This window comes from Anomaloglossus baeobatrachus, chromosome 6 (genome assembly GCF_048569485.1).
Source record: "Anomaloglossus baeobatrachus isolate aAnoBae1 chromosome 6, aAnoBae1.hap1, whole genome shotgun sequence".
NCBI lineage: Eukaryota > Metazoa > Chordata > Amphibia > Anura > Aromobatidae > Anomaloglossus > Anomaloglossus baeobatrachus.
This window is the reverse complement of record NC_134358.1, coordinates 24,751,775-24,769,387: the sequence shown is the minus strand read 5'-3', so window position 1 is coordinate 24,769,387 and position 17,613 is coordinate 24,751,775. Positions and strand designations below refer to the sequence as shown.

The window sequence follows — 17,613 nt, the reverse complement described above, 5'->3', positions numbered from 1 at the left end:
TAAACCGGCGTCCGCCATGACAGCCGTAATGATGCCGTTCCCCATTAAGCTCCACGCAGCAGACACAAATTGGACCTTAGAAAATGATCAAACGCTGCCGCGTGAGTTTGGGAGATCAAAGCCGGATCCCACCTGTTGTCTGCCGCGCAAATTACGCTGCGCAACATTTACACTAGAAAAGACATTTCACAGCCGCGATAATCCTTTGTTGTGCGCGGTGTGATACCGGGGAGAGCGGGAACAACAACCGGGGCTAATTACTGTGTCTGTCACAGCCGGGACAGTCTCTAATATTCACCATTCACGTACCCAGCCCCTCACTGCTTACCTGCGGACCCCAATACAGCATCCAGGAGTCATCAATACAGGACAGCTGGAAAGTCACATACCTACACTACTGACCCTCTACCACATCCTGCATTATACTCCAGAGCTGCACTCACTATTCTGCTGGAGCAGTCACTGTGTACATACATTACATTACTGATCCTGAGTTACCTCCTGTATTATACCCCAGAGCTGCACTCACTATTCTGCTGGAGCAGTCACTGTGTACATACATTACATTACTGATCCTGAGTTACCTCCTGTATTATACTCCAGAGCTGCACTCACTATTCTGCTGGTGCAGTCACTGTGTACATACATTACATTACTGATCCTGAGTTACCTCCTGTATTATACTCCAGAGCTGCACTCACTATTCTGCTGGTGCAGTCACTGTGTACATACATTACATTACTGATCCTGAGTTACCTCCTGTATTATACTCCAGAGCTGCACTCACTATTCTGCTGGTGCAGTCACTGTGTACATACATTTATAAAGAAATCCCGGCACATATGAGAAAAATATCCAACAAGGAATGGTGATGAAAATTATATTTATTTGTTCGTTTTTTATTAACGTTTCGGCTGTTTGCCTTCATCAAAAAACTATTTGATATGAATGAAGAAAAGATTTTTCACATACAGAGGACATCAATGAACATCCTCAATATGGAGATGAGGGAGATAAAGGAGACTCCAATGAGTGAAGGAGTATAATACCGCTATGCAGAGGGCTGTGCCACGGGTGATCAGTGGTATTCTTCCTTCATATCAAATAGTTTTTTGATGAAGGCAAACAGCCGAAACGTTAATAAAAAACGAACAAATAAATATAATTTTCATCACCATTCCTTGTTGGATATTTTTCTCATATGTGCCGGGATTTCTTTATGAATATTGTCTAAATTTTCCCTGAGCACTTTCAGTGAGCCAGACCATCTCTGGATTTTGTGTACATACATTACTGATCCTGAGTTACCTCCTGTATTATACTCCAGAGCTGCACTCACTATTCTGCTGGTGCAGTCACTGTGTACATACATTACTGATCCTGAGTTACATCCTGTATTATACCCCAGAGCTGCACTCACTATTATGCTGGTGCAGTCACTGTGTACATACATTACATTACTGATCCTGAGTTACCTCCTGTATTATACTCCAGAGCTGCACTCACTATTCTGCTGGTGCAGTCACTGTGTACATACATTACATTACTGATCCTGAGTTACATCCTGTATTATACCCCAGAGCTGCACTCACTATTATGCTGGTGCAGTCACTGTGTACATACATTACATTACTGATCCTGAGTTACCTCCTGTATTATACTCCAGAGCTGCACTCACTATTCTGCTGGTGCAGTCACTGTGTACATACATTACTGATCCTGAGTTACCTCCTGCATTATACTCCAGAGCTGCATTCACTATTCTGCTGGTGCAGTCACTGTGTACATACATTACTGATCCTGAGTTACCTCCTGCATTATACTCCAGAGCTGCAGTCACTATTCTGCTGGTGCAGTCACTGTGTACATACATTACATTACTGATCCTGAGTTACCTCCTGTATTATACTCCAGAGCTGCACTCACTATTCTGCTGGTGCAGTCACTGTGTACATACATTACATTACTGATCCTGAGTTACCTCCTGTGTTATACTCCAGAGCTGCACTCACTATTCTGCTGGTGCAGTCACTGTGTACATACCTTACATTACTGATCCTGTACTGACCCTCAACTACATCCTGCATTATACTCCAGAGCTGCACTCACTATTCTGCTGGTGCAGTCACTGTGTACATACATTACATTACTGATCCTGAGTTACCTCCTGTATTATACTCCAGAGCTGCACTCACTATTCTGCTGGTGCAGTCACTGTGTACATACATTATATTACTGATCCTGAGTTACACCATGTATTATACTCCAAAGCTGAACTCACTATTCTGCTGGTGGATTCAGCTACTTCACTACCCACAAACTGATGTAAACCTGCTACCATACAATACGAGAGCTCCAAACAGAAGCTGGATGCTTTGCACATTGTGCGCAGAACTGACAGCCCCGCTTCCTCCAGTATTCATACATCAGGAAGAGTCAAAATGTAAAGAGCATCGGAGCTGGAGCTGAACTCAATGTTTAACCGCGTCGCAGAGGAGCAGAAATAAGAGCTGGAATCTCCCCCGTTTCATCATCATAAAGTCACATACACAATGGGACCATTAAGTGGCTGCAATAACCAGAGTTTATAACAGCAACACTGATGATGTACGAGCGCGGGCAGAGGAGGCATAATGCAGCACTGAATATCAGACTGCAGCGGGTACCATACACACAGAGAACGTGCACAGAACAGCCGGACTACAGAGCCCAGCACACCCTGCATCTCCTCACAACTAACCACTACTAGGAAACAGTATACAAAGCAATACATTATATCACAGGAACACCTCTCTGCAGCAGAGACACAGGCAGACGATAGAATTGTACTAGGGGCAGTATTATAGTAGTTATATTCTTGTACATAGAGGGCAGTATTATAGTAGTTATATTCTTGTACATAGGGGCAGTATTATAGTAGTTATATTCTTGTACATAGGGGGCAGTATTGTAGCAGTTATATTCTTGTACACAGGGGCAGTATTATAGCAGTTATATTCTTGTACACAGGGGCAGTATTATAGCAGTTATATTCTTGTACATAGGGGGCAGTATTATAGTAGCTATATTCTTGTACATAGGAGCAGTATTATAGTAGTTATATTCTTGTACATAGGAGTAGTATTATAGTAGTTATATTCTTGTACATAGGGGGCAGTATTATAGTAGTTATATTCTTGTACATAGGGGCAGTATTATAGTAGTTATATTCTTGTACATAGGGAGCAGTATTATAGTAGTTATATTCTTGTATATAGGAGCAGTATTATAGTAGTTATATTCTTGTATATAGGGGCAGTATTATAGTAGTTATATTCTTGTACATAGGGGGCAGTATTATAGTAGTTATATTCTTGTACATAGGAGCAGTATTATAGTAGTTATATTCTTGTACATATGGGCAGTATTATAGTAGTTATATTCTTGTACATATGGGCAGTATTATAGTAGTTATATTCTTGTACATATGGGCAGTATTATAGTAGTTATATTCTTGTACATAGGGGGCAGTATTATAGTGGTTATATTCTTGTACATATGAGCAGTATTATAGTAGTTATATTCTTGTACATAGGGGCAGTATTATAGTAGTTATATTCTTGTACATAGGAGCAGTATTATAGTAGTTATATTCTTGTACATAGGGACAGTATTATAGTAGTTATATTCTTGTATATAGGAGCAGTATTATAGTAGTTATATTCTTGTACATAGGGGGCAGTATTATAGTAGTTATATTCTTGTACATAGGGGCAGTATTATAGTAGTTATATTCTTGGACATAGGGAGCAGTATTATAGTAGTTAAATTCTTGTATATAGGAGCAGTATTATAGTAGTTATATTCTTGTACATAGGGGACAGTATTATAATAGTTATATTTTTGTACATAGGGGAGAGTATTATAGTAGTTATATTCTTGTACATAGGGGGCAGTATTATAGTAGTTATATTCTTGTACATAGGGGGCAGTATTATAGTAGTTATCTTCTTGTATATAGGAGTAGTATTATAGTAGTTATATTCTTGTACATAGGGAGCAGTATTATAGTAGTTATATTCTTGTATATAGGAGCAGTATTATAGTAGTTATATTCTTGTACATAGGGGGCAGTATTATAGTAGTTATATTCTTGTACATAGGGGGCAGTATTATAGTAGTTATATTCTTGTACATAGGGAGCAGTATTATAGTAGTTATATTCTTGTACATAGGGGGCAGTATTATAGTAGTTATATTCTTGTACATAGGGGCAGTATTATAGTAGTTATATTCTTGTATATAGGGGGCAGTATTATAGTAGTTATATTCTTGTACATATGGGCAGTATTATAGTAGTTATATTCTTGTACATAGGGGGCAGTATTATAGTAGTTATATTCTTGTACATAGGGGGCAGTATTATAGTGGTTATATTCTTGTACATATGAGCAGTATTATAGTAGTTATATTCTTGTACATATGGGCAGTATTATAGTAGTTATATTCTTGTACATATGGGCAGTATTATAGTAGTTATATTCTTGTACATATGGGCAGTATTATAGTAGTTATATTCTTGTACATAGGGGGCAGTATTATAGTGGTTATATTCTTGTACATATGAGCAGTATTATAGTAGTTATATTCTTGTACATATGGGCAGTATTATAGTAGTTATATTCTTGTACATATGGGCAGTATTATAGTAGTTATATTCTTGTACATAGGGGGCAGTATTATAGTAGTTATATTCTTGTACATAGGGGGCAGTATTATAGTAGTTATATTCTTGTACATAGGGGGCAGTATTATAGTAGTTATATTCTTGTACATAGGGAGCAGTATTATAGTAGTTATATTCTTGTACATAGGGGGCAGTATTATAGTGGTTATATTCTTGTACATATGAGCAGTATTATAGTAGTTATATTCTTGTACATATGGGCAGTATTATAGTAGTTATATTCTTGTACATATGGGCAGTATTATAGTAGTTATATTCTTGTACATAGGGGGCAGTATTATAGTAGTTATATTCTTGTACATAGGGAGCAGTATTATAGTAGTTATATTCTTGTACATAGGGGGCAGTATTATAGTAGTTATATTCTTGTACATAGGGGCAGTATTATAGTAGTTATATTCTTGTATATAGGGGGCAGTATTATAGTAGTTATATTCTTGTACATATGGGCAGTATTATAGTAGTTATATTCTTGTACATAGGGGGCAGTATTATAGTAGTTATATTCTTGTACATAGGGGGCAGTATTATAGTGGTTATATTCTTGTACATATGAGCAGTATTATAGTAGTTATATTCTTGTACATATGGGCAGTATTATAGTAGTTATATTCTTGTACATATGGGCAGTATTATAGTAGTTATATTCTTGTACATATGGGCAGTATTATAGTAGTTATATTCTTGTACATAGGGGGCAGTATTATAGTAGTTATATTCTTGTACATAGGGGGCAGTATTATAGTGGTTATATTCTTGTACATATGAGCAGTATTATAGTAGTTATATTCTTGTACATATGGGCAGTATTATAGTAGTTATATTCTTGTACATATGGGCAGTATTATAGTAGTTATATTCTTGTACATATGGGCAGTATTATAGTAGTTATATTCTTGTACATAGGGGGCAGTATTATAGTAGTTATATTCTTGTACATAGGGGGCAGTATTATAGTAGCTATATTCTTGTACATAGGGGGCAGTATTATAGTAGTTATATTCTTGTACATAGGGGGCAGTATTATAGTAGTATTATAAGGCAACAAATATAGTTCTACTACCTGCTGAACCTGTTCTTGGTGTTGATGATTTAGCATCGAGGCAGGACTTTGTGGTTGGGGTCTTTATTATCTATTCCTCCTCTCGCTGCTTTCCTCCCCTTTATGTAAATTTTGCACTGTGGCTACCACCACCATCATTATTATCATCATCATGCCTATGGTCGTCATGTGCGCAGTGCTATTTTCTTGTTGTAGTTGAATAATTCTCTAAAATGGCAGCAAGTGCACATACAGTACCTCCAACTCTGGCGCCATTTTATTGAAGACACGGTGTCTGCGAATATCATCTGAAACAAACTGGTGATTTTCTCAGAGACAGTGTGTTCAATAAAATGGTGCCGAAATTGGCGGTATGTGTACGACCTGACTCCGGGGCCATTTTATTCAAGAATTCAGGTACAATATGAACATAGCACTGCGCACGCGCCGGCCAAACTGTTCAATTCTGGCTTGAGACAGGACTCTGCCACCATTACATATGCGTGTGTGCGCGCATATTGGCAGCTAAGCCTAAGCACACATGGCGAGTAAAATAGAGCAAGTGTAATGCGATAAAAAAAAAAAAATTGCATTCCACCCGGACCAATATTACTCTATGGGGCTGCTCCCATGAGCGATTTTTTTTTTCAGCCCTAATTGCACTGAGAAAAATATCGTGGCATGCTGCGCGGGGAATCCCATCCGTATTTACTCGCACCTATACAAGTCTATGGGTGCGACAGAAACATCGGACTGCACTCGCATTACTCCGGTGCAATGTGAGTGCAGTGCGAGAATCGCAACAGGCTGACAATGGAGGAGATTGGGAGATTACTCCCTCGCTCTCCTCCTCTGCAGCACCCGCCCTGTTCTCCATGACTGTGCTGCGATCGCAGGATCACAGCAGAGTGGAGTGACAGTCGCATGACACTTGGCTTACACTCCAGCAGAGCAGGAGCTGAGTGTCATGCGATTGGCTCGCATTAATGCCCGTGTATCCCTAGCCTAACAGAGAGCAGCAGCGTGTGGTGGCCAGCGCAGGTGATGCCAGTCAATTGGCCTTGTGTGTATGTATTGGCAGATAACAGAGAGCAGCAGCGTGCGGTGGCCAGCGCAGGTGATGTCAGTGAATTGGCCTTGTGTGTATGTATTGGCAGATAACAGAGAGCAGCAGCGTGCGGTGGCCTGCGCAGGTGATGACAGTGAATTGGCCTTGTGTGTGCATATATTGGCAGATAACAGAGAGCAGCAGCATGCGGTGGCCAGCGCAGGTGATGTCAGTGAATTGGCCTTGTGTGTATGTATTGGCAGATAACAGAGAGCAGCAGCGTGCGGTGGCCAGCGCAGGTGATGCCAGTGAATTGGCCTTGTGTGTATATATTGGCAAATAACAGAGAGCAGCAGCATGCGGTGGCCTGCGCAGGTGATGCCAGTGAATTGGTCTTGTGTGTATGTATTGGCAGATAACAGAGAGCAGCAGCGTGCACCCTTGTGGTCGGTGCAGTGACGTTAGTGCCCTCGTCCAGCTCCAGCACTGCTGTACATGCTTCAGCAGATCCTTCACCTCCTGCTTCCGTCCTCTTTAAACACACAGCATCGTGCAGCCTCCCCTGTGCAAAAGCCAAACCCCTGCATCCTGCATCCTGCACCCTGCCTGTGCCCTGGACCACAGCGCACTGGTCAGCAGCCATCTTCAGGTCATGTGATGTCCGCACGCTGCTGACCTCTCTCAAAATGCCGCGTGTGGTGTGGCGGCTCCTCGCCTCTTAGGGTGGACGGGCGGAGGCGACGGCCGGCGCATGCGCAGCGCTATGTTGACATGAACCTAGCACTGCGCATGCGCCGGCTTCGGACTGAAGGACGTGTTCAGCGTTACATAGTGAATAAACCAGGATCATGCATTGTAGGAGATGACGCTTTGTGTCTCACCATCATTCAAGTCTTGTAACAGGTTCTCTTGGCAGGAGAAGTCCAGCTTCACCTTGATATTGACGGTGAAAGTTGCCGTTTTTCCGGGTTTCAGCGGCAGCTGGGACAGCGCCTCCTCCAGCTCCCAGATCAAGAAGTCACCGTACAGTTTTTCTACAAAGAAACAGGCACTGTGTCAACAAGAAAACGTATACAGTCACAGAAAGACACACACTGCCGTGCAGACGTTTTAGGCAAAAGAGGAAAAAAACATTTACATTTTATATATCTTACTTTGCAGTAAATTTTATATACAGCCTTGTGAGTTTTACACGTTCTAATCATAGCATTTCTGTATGCAAGGTGTCGATTCGTATTGAATTGATGATGCCCTGCAACTTTGTAATTCACTTTTTTTCTCTATCTTGTTCCGTTTTCTAGATGAAAATGCTAACTCTGTTGTTTTCCACCAGGTGGCGCTATAGGTGGTTTCATTGCGTAGCGCATGGCTACTTTACTATACCTAGACACCACTTCTATGCCTATAGCTGCCGCCGTTCTCAAGTTAATGGCGGTGGACAGGATATGTGTGGACACACTGTATACAAAAGTGTTGGCACTCTTCAAATTGTCCCAGAAAATGAAGTATTTCTCCCCAAAAATTATTGCAATTACACATATTTTGTTATACTCGTTTTTATTTCCTTTGTGTGTATTAAAAAGAGCACAAAAAAAAGAAAGAAAAAAAAAAGGAAAATTGGACATAATTTCACACAAAATCCTAAAAATGGGCCAAACAAAATTGTTGGCACCTTTCCAAAATTGTAGGTAAGCAACTTTGTTTCAAGCATGTGATGTTCATTCACACTCACTTGTGACAAGCAACAAGTGTGGGCAATATGAAAATCACATCTGAAATAAAATAAAAAGGGGAGAAGTTGACCCAATCTTTGCATGGTGTGTGTGTGTGTGTGTGTGTGTGTGTGTGTGTGTGTGTGTGTGTGTGTGTGTGTGTGTGTGTGTGTGTGCCCACACTAGCATGGAGAACAGAAAGAGGAGAAGAGAACTGTCTGAGGATTCGAACCAAAACTGTTGAAAAATATCACCTATCACAAGGTTACAAGTCAATCTCCAGAGATTTTGATATTCTTTTGTATACAGCCTGGCTTTACCTGACTGGCAATCAAAATACAGCGGGAGCCCACACATTTTTTTATTTTTTTTTTTTAATAAAAAAAAAAAAATAATGGGCTTCCCCGTATTTTGATTGCCAGCCAAGGTAAGGCCATGCAGATGGGGGTGGCAGCCCATAGCCGTCCGCTTCCTCTGCGAAGTCTGCCGTCCGCTTCCTCTTCGAATCCGCAGAGCAGGTTGGCCCAAGCTTTCTGGGCCTCCCGCTGAAAATTGCAGTCCGCAGCCACCCCAGAAAATGGCACTTTCATAGAAGCGCCATCTTCTGGCGCTGTAGCCAACTCTTCCAGTGGCCCTGGTGACAGGTGGCACGCTGGGTAATAAGGGGTTAATACTAGCTTTGTTTTACTAGCTAGTATTAAGCCAGAGATTCTTAATGTCAGGCAAGTTTGACCCGACCATTAAGAATCTCCAATAAAGGGTTAAAAAAAGACACCACACAGAGAAAAAATACTTTATTAGAAAAAAAATACACAAACACACTTAGAGACTCCATGTTTATTATTCCATGATCCTGGTCTTCTGTCTTCTTTCTCCTTCACCCCATGCAGCTCTGCTACATCAGACAGCACTGCATGGGAGGAAGAACGCTGCTGCTCCCCATGCAGTCTAATCACTCACTGAGTGAGCAGAGGCTGCGGGCTGGTAAGCGGTGATGTCACCGCTGCCACCGTTGCAATAGTAACCTGACAGGCGAGTTACTATAGCAACTGTGATCTCTGATCACCTGATTCCTGGTGCCGCTATTCACCGGCTGTGGCAGCCTGTCCCTGCATGTGGGCTGACTCTGTAAAGAGCGCCAACATGCAGGGACGGGGAGCCAAGCATGTGCCCGAGCATGTTGCCGGCACACGGCGCTCGCCGAGTATACCGACTACTGAGATGCTTGGGCCATGTGACCAATCTGAAACCAACGAGGTAATACAACGTGACTGGTCACATGAGTATGACATCAAGGAAGGTCCTATCTTCAGTGCTGGTTACCGGGAGGGCACAGCGATGATTGGAAGGAGAAGCGGCGGGAGACAGAATCTGCAGGACGCGTCGCGGGACCTGTAATTATAATGACAATGTTTATTATTAACTGTATTCTTTATTTTACAGCCCCCCCCCCCCCCCACCCCATCACATAACTGTAAAGTCCAAGTTCGGTGTTCGGACGCAAGTTCGCGTTATAACAGAACCCGAACGCGAACTTTACAAAATGTTCGGGTGAGACTCCCGAACACCGAACATCGGGGGGTTCGCCCATCCCTAATGGTAGAGATCAGAGATGTTTTGCTGCCTCTGGCGGGTGTGACTGTGTACATCATGAAATCTGAAGATTAGGGATTATGTATTATGGCAAGAAAAAAGCAACTAAGTAAAGAAAAACGAGTGGCCATCATTACTTTAAGAAATGAAGGTCAGTCAGTCCAGAAAATTGGGAAAACTTTGAAAGTGTCCCCAAGTGCAGTGGCAGAAACCATCAAACGATACAAAGAAACTGGCTCACATGAGGACCGCCCCAGGAAAGGAAAACCAAGATTCACCTCTGCTGCGGAGGATAAGTTTATCCGAGTCACCAGCCTCAGAAAACGCAGGTTAACAGCAGCTCAGATTAGAGACCAGGTCAATGCCACACAAGGTTCTAGCAGCAGACACATCTCTAGAATAACTATTAAGAGGAGACTTTGTGCAGCAGCTTTCATGGTAAAATAGCTGCTAGGAAACCACTGCTAAGTACAGGCAACAAGCAGAAGAGACTTCTTTGGGCTAAAAAACACAAGGAATGGACATTAGACCAGTGGAAATCTGTGCTTTGGTCTGATGAGTCCAAATTTGAGATCTTTGGAGCCAACCACCGTGTCTTTGTAGAAAAGGTGAACGGATGGACTCTACATGGCTGGTTCCCACCGTGAAGCATGGAGGCGGAGGTGTGATGGTGTGGGGGTGCTTTGCTGGTGACACTGTTGGGGATTTATTCAAAATTGAAGGCATACAGAACCAGCATGGCTACCACAGCATCTTGTAGCGGCGTGCTATTCCATCCGGTTTGCGTTTAGTTGGACCGTCATTTATTTTTCAACAGGACAATGACCCCAACAACACCTCCAGGCTTTGTAAGGGCTATTTGACTAAGAAGGAGAGTGATGGGATGCTACGCCAGATGACCTGGCCTTCACAGTCACCAGACCTGAACCCAATCGAGATGGTTTGGGGTGAGCTGGACCGCAGAGTGAAGACAAAAGGGCCAACAAGTGCTAAGCATCTCTGGGAACTCCTTCAAGACTGTTGGAAAACCATTTCCAGTGACTACCTCTTGAAGCTCATCAAGAGAATGCCAAGAGTGTGCAAAGCAGTAATCAAAGCAAAAGGTGGCTACTTTGAAGACCCTAGAATAGAAGACATATTGTCAGTTGTTTCACACTTTAAGTATTTCATTCCACATGTGATAATTCATAGTTTTGATGCCTTCAATGTGAACCTACAACTTTCAGAGTCATGAAAATAAAGAAAACTCTTTGAATGAGAAGGTGTGTCCAAACTTTTGGTCTGTACTGTATATGTATTTATTTTTAGTATTTTTTTTTTTCCTTTGCTTTGTTTTGGAAAGAATTTAACAAAAAACCCCCACTGATTTGGTCTTAGACGTGGATCTTCTGTTCCGGTGTAATTTTCCTGTAAATCTCGCTAATTCTTGCCATTCTTATGGCGCCGTCGCTTCCTACAAAGCTGGAGTTATACATAAGAGGCAGATTTTACTGCACAGACAATGGAGATAACTTTTTTTTTATCTTCTGAACTTGTGAAAATGTCCGTGTGACATCGCCTTGAGGGACACATTGTCCAGGCGTATCATGTAAATTGTGTAAGAGTGCAGCGATTCAGCGAGCTGGCGTTCGGTAATGCATCCATTAGAGAAGAGGACGCCGCTCTCTATGGAAATCCATCAGTTTGGTAGATTTACGGTATTTTATCCGTCTCCTGCAAAACCAGGTGTAACCGTATGCAGAGCGCTAGATAATAGCGGAGAAGAAGTGGCTGATAAAACGTCCCTTCTTATGACGATCTATCATACACGAGCCGCCAACAGCTCTGCTGGAGAGCTCATGTCATATCCATCCACCGCAGGGCCCCTCTACAGCAATGTCACCGCTCCTGCAAGGAAGCCGGGCCAGATAATCACGTCACCGCCGAGAAATGCCAAAACCTCCGGAGATGCTTAATGTACGATTACCTCTATTCACTGCTGTACAAAAGGCGGCCATAACTAACTCAACAGTATTCTGGGCATGCTGATTGAGAGGAATCTAAAACAAGTCTGTGCAATATGAAAAGGCAGTCTCATGTAAAGCAGATGGATTATCGTGTGACCATTTTCAGTGCATGCAAGTAAAATGATAGACAAGTGATTTCTACACCATGTAGATTGCTACGAAGTCAGGAATTCAATACATAAAATATGGATTGGAAAATATTCCAGTTTACATGAAGAGGCTACAAATAGCGGCAATTTATTTAAAGGGGGTTGTCAAAAATTGCAAACACATCTGATTTCTTCTAACACAGCGCCATCTTTGTGTACAGGTTGTGTGTGGTATTGCAGTTCACCAGACATGACAATCTGTCGCGCTGTTTTTTTCAAGAAAACATTTTTTTTTCACATTTTGAACAAACCATCTATTTAATCTGATAAAAACCTTTAATAATATCATCCCTAATGCCGGATCACTAGGTGCTTCCTTCTGTCTAGCTGTCTGTCCACTGTCTGTTGGTCACGTGTGATCCATAGCCATCAGAAAACATTCTCGAAAGGGTTGTAGAAGGTCGTGGTCAGCCTCCATTCTGTCCTCTGCCTGTTGTCAAGTGTAATTCATGAGAAGACATCCTGAAAAGGGTTGTAGAAGGTCGTGATCAGCCTCCATTCTGTCCTCTGCCTGTTGTCAAGTGTAATTCATGAGAAGACATCCTGAAAAGGGTTGTAGAAGGTCGTGGTCAGCCTCCATTCTGTCCTCTGCCTGTTGTCAAGTGTAATCCATGAGGAGGCATCCTGAAAAGGGTTGTAGAAGGTCGTGGTCAGCCTCCATTCTGTCCTCTGCCTGTTGTCAAGAGTAATCCATGAGGAGGCATCCTGAAAAGGGTTGTAGAAGGTTGTGGTCAGCCTCCATTCTGTCCTCTGCCTGTTGTCAAGTGTAATTTATGAGAAGACATCCTGAAAAGGGTTGTAGAAGGTCGTGGTCAGCCTCCATTCTGTCCTCTGCCTGTTGTCAAGTGTAATCCATGAGGAGACATCCTGAAAAGGGTTGTAGAAAGTCGTGGTCAGCCTCCATTATGTCCTCTGCCTGTTGTCAAGTGTAATTCATGAGAAGACATCCTGAAAAGGGTTGTAGAAGGTCGTGGTCAGCCTCCATTCTGTCCTCTGCCTGTTGTCAAGTGTAATCCATGAGGAGGCATCCTGAAAAGGGTTGTAGAAGGTCGTGGTCAGCCTCCATTCTGTCCTCTGCCTGTTGTCAAGAGTAATCCATGAGGAGACATCCTGAAAAGGGTTGTAGAAGGTTGTGGTCAGCCTCCATTCTGTCCTCTGCCTGTTGTCAAGTGTAATTCATGAGAAGACATCCTGAAAAGGGTTGTAGAAGGTCGTGGTCAGCCTCCATTCTGTCCTCTGCCTGTTGTCAAGAGTAATCCATGAGGAGGCATCCTGAAAAGGGTTGTAGAAGGTTGTGGTCAGCCTCCATTCTGTCCTCTGCCTGTTGTCAAGTGTAATTCATGAGAAGACATCCTGAAAAGGGTTGTAGAAGGTCGTGGTCAGCCTCCATTCTGTCCTCTGCCTGTTGTCAAGTGTAATCCATGAGGAGACATCCTGAAAAGGGTTGTAGAAAGTCGTGGTCAGCCTCCATTATGTCCTCTGCCTGTTGTCAAGTGTAATTCATGAGAAGACATCCTGAAAAGGGTTGTAGAAGGTCGTGGTCAGCCTCCATTCTGTCCTCTGCCTGTTGTCAAGTGTAATCCATGAGGAGGCATCCTGAAAAGGGTTGTAGAAGGTCGTGGTCAGCCTCCATTCTGTCCTCTGCCTGTTGTCAAGAGTAATCCATGAGGAGACATCCTGAAAAGGGTTGTAGAAGGTTGTGGTCAGCCTCCATTCTGTCCTCTGCCTGTTGTCAAGTGTAATTCATGAGAAGACATCCTGAAAAGGGTTGTAGAAGGTCGTGGTCAGCCTCCATTCTGTCCTCTGCCTGTTGTCAAGTGTAATTCATGAGGAGACATCCTGAAAAGGGTTGTAGAAGGTCGTGGTCAGTCTCCATTCTGTCCTCTGCCTGTTGTCAAGTGTAATCCATGAGGAGACATCCTGAAAAGGGTTGTAGAAGGTCGTGGTCAGCCTCCATTCTGTCCTCTGCCTGTTGTCAAGTGTAATTCATGAGGAGACGTCCTGAAAAGGGTTGTAGAAGGTCGTGGTCAGCCTCCATTATGTCCTCTGCCTGTTGTCAAGTGTAATCCATGGGGAAACATCCTGAAAAGGGTTGTAGAAGGTCGTGGTCAGCCTCCATTCTGTTCTCTGCCTGTTGTCAAGTGTAATTCATGAGGAGACATCCTGAAAAGGGTAGTAGAAGGTCGTGGTCAGCCTCCATTCTGTCCTCTGCCTGTTGTCAAGTGTAATTCATGAGGAGACATCCTGAAAAGGGTAGTAGAAGGTCGTGGTCAGCCTCCATTCTGTCCTCTGCCTGTTGTCAAGTGTAATTCATGAGGAGACATCCTGAAAAGGGTTGTAGAAGGTCGTGGTCAGCGTCCATTCTGTCCTCTGCCTGTTGTCAAGTGTAATCCATCAGGAGACATCCTGAAAAGGGATACAGAAGGTGGCGGTTGGCCTCCCTTCTGTCTAGTTATCTCTCCGATGCCTGTTGTCAAGTATGATCCATATCCTTCAGGAGACATTCTAAACAGGGTGACAGAAGGTTAGCTTCCCGTCAAGGTTTCTGAATGCTGCCTGTTGTCAAGTGTGATCCATCAGGTGACATCCTGAAAAGGGATAGAGAAGGTGGCAATTGGCCTCCCTTCTGTCTAGCTTTCTCTCCGATGCCTGTTGTCAAGTGTGATCCATCAGGTGACATCCTGAAAAGGGTTACAGAAGGTGGCGGTTGGTTTTCCTTCTTCTAGCTTTCTGTCCATTGCCTGTTGTCAAGTGTGATCCATATCCATGAGGAGACATCCTAAAAAGGGTTACATCAGGTGTTGGTTGTCCTCCCTTCTGTCTAGCTTTCTGTCCTGAAAAGGGTTACAGAAGGTGATGGTTGGACTCCCTTCTGTCTAGATTTCTGTCCACTGCCTGTTGTCAAGTGTGATCCATATCTATGAGGAGACATCCTAAAATGGGTTACATCAGGTGGCGGTAGGCTTTCCTTCTGTCTAGCTTCCTGTCCTGAAAAGGGTTACATCAGGTGGCGGTTGGCCTCCCTTCTGTCTAGCTTTCTGTCCTTAAAAGGGTTACATCAGGTGATGGTTGGCCTCCCTTCTGTCTAGCTTTCTGTCCTGAAATGGGTTACATCAGGTGGCAGTTGGCCTCCCTTCTGTCTAGCTTTCTGTCCTGAAAAGGGTTACATCAGGTGGCAGGTGGCCTCCCTTCTGTCTAGCTTTCTGTCCTGAAAAGGGTTACATCAGGTGGCAGTTGGCCTCCCTTCTGTCTAGCTTTCTGTCCTGAAATGGGTTACATCAGGTGGCGGTTGGCCTCCCTTCTGTCTAGCTTTCTGTCCTGAAAAGGGTTACAGAAGGTGATGGTTGGCCTCCCTTCTGTCTAGCTTTCTGTCCACTGCCTGTTGTCAAGTGTGATCCATATCCATGAGGAGACATTCTGAAAAAAGGAGTTACAGAAAGTGGCAGTTGGCCTCCCTTCTGTCTAGCTGCCTCTTGTCAAGTGTGATCCATAGCCATCAGGAGCCATCCTTAAAAAAGGGGTTACACAAAGTGGCAGTTGGCCTCCCTTCTGTCTAGCTGCCTGTTGTCCAGTGTAATCCAACAGGAGACATTCTGAAAAGAGTTACAGAAGGTGGGGGTTGGGCTCTTTTCTGTCTAGCTTTTTGTCTACTGCCTGTTGTCAAATGTGATCCATATCCATCAGGTGACTTCCTGAAAAAGGTTACACAAGGTGGCCTTTGCTACTCTACGGGAAGAGGGCAAAAAGTGAAGGTGACTCTTGGTCTATCTGCTCCTACTCTTTGTTCCTGCATAGTCATAACCATGACCATAAACAATGCATCCTAGAAAGTGAAAGAAAGCTCCAGCACATGTAGTGCTGGCAGAATGCAAATTAAAGAACCACCTATTTAAAAAAAATAAAATGTATGGCAAGTTACAGCTCCTGGATGTTATATTACTCAATAAATTTTAACTGGTAGTGGTTGATGAGGGCTGCAAAGACGTGCATTTCTACAAGTATGCGTAAAGTATAGGGCAGAAAAGCATCACATCTCTGAAATTCTGAATCTTCAAATTTTAACCCCTTCTTGACAGGAGGAGCTGTCTTCAAAGCAGGAAGAGAGAAGGGGTTAATGCCGCGCAATCCGACAGAAAAAGATATGGAAATGTTGATTGATTAATAACTCTTTTATTCCGTAGGTCTACGCGTTTCGAGGTATGAAACCTCTTCCTCAGAACCAGAATATCAACAATGCATTTATTTATCTGGTAAGACCCTATCAGCGCTTCTGTTTTCTAGCTTTATTATTAACAGGAGATGTGACAGTTAAGAAAAAATAAAGTAAAATTAATTTTAATTTTTAAAAATCTAAATAAATAAATAAAAAATTAACACACTCTCTGCACATGATTTAAAAAGTAATGAAATAAAAATAAAATAAAGCATATGTTTTTGCAGTGTCTGTAAAAGTCCAATCCATCAAAATAAAAAAAAAATGTAACCAATAAGGGTAAAGAAGAAAAATAAAAATGCAAAAATTGCTGAAAGTCGCCTCACTTTCCCCAGAGAATGCATTAAAAAGCGATCAAAAGTTCCCCAAAACAGCACCAATAACAATGTAAAGGCATATGTTATTGCTGTGTCTGTAAAGGTTTAAGCAATCAACATAAAAAAAAAATATTTAACCAATGAGGGTAAAGGTAAAAAAATCAAACTGCAAAAATTGGTGTTTTTAAGTCACCTCACTTTCCGGAGAATACCATAAAAAGCAATCAAAAGTTCCCCAAAACAGCACCAATAACAATGTAAGGTAAAGGCATATGTTAATGCTGTGTCTGTAAAAGTTCAATGCATCAAAATAAAAAAAGAATATTTAACCAATGAGGGTAAAAATAAAAAAATCAAAATCCAAAAATTGCTGTGTTTAAGTCGCCTCATTTTCTTCAGAGAATGCAATAAACAGCGATCAAAAGTTCCCCAAAATAGCACCAATAACAATGTACGGTTGCCATGCAAACAACCAACCCTCACACAGCGCCATTGACCGAAAAATGAAAACGTCACAAGCTTCAGAAAATGGTGACGAGAACCAATTTTTATTTTTATTTCACAACACTAGGAATATTCTTTTCCATTTTCAGGAACATTATATGGTACAGTGGATGGCGGTATTCAAAACTACAAGTCGTGTAAAAAAAACAAGTCCTCATTCACCTGCCTCAGCAGCAAATCAAAAAAACTTGGATAAAAAAAGGATACACAAAAAGAGAAAATCACTGAGGCTCCCTGCTGAGTAAGACGAGACTTTGTGCTTTGTTGTAGTCAAGAGATAATTTTTGGACTTTGGGCAGAAGT

General features: G+C 42.5%; 1 protein-coding gene across 1 annotated transcript in view; it reads right to left on the bottom strand.

Annotated features, from left to right (window-relative positions):
- The window catches only part of TRAPPC9 (trafficking protein particle complex subunit 9), a 707,343-nt gene that overhangs the window by 553,673 nt on the left and 136,057 nt on the right, over positions 1-17,613 (bottom strand). Inside the window, exon 16 of the mRNA XM_075352837.1 lies at positions 7,698-7,850. Coding sequence (XP_075208952.1) covers positions 7,698-7,850 — 153 coding nt within the window. The remainder of the gene's footprint in view (positions 1-7,697; positions 7,851-17,613) is intronic.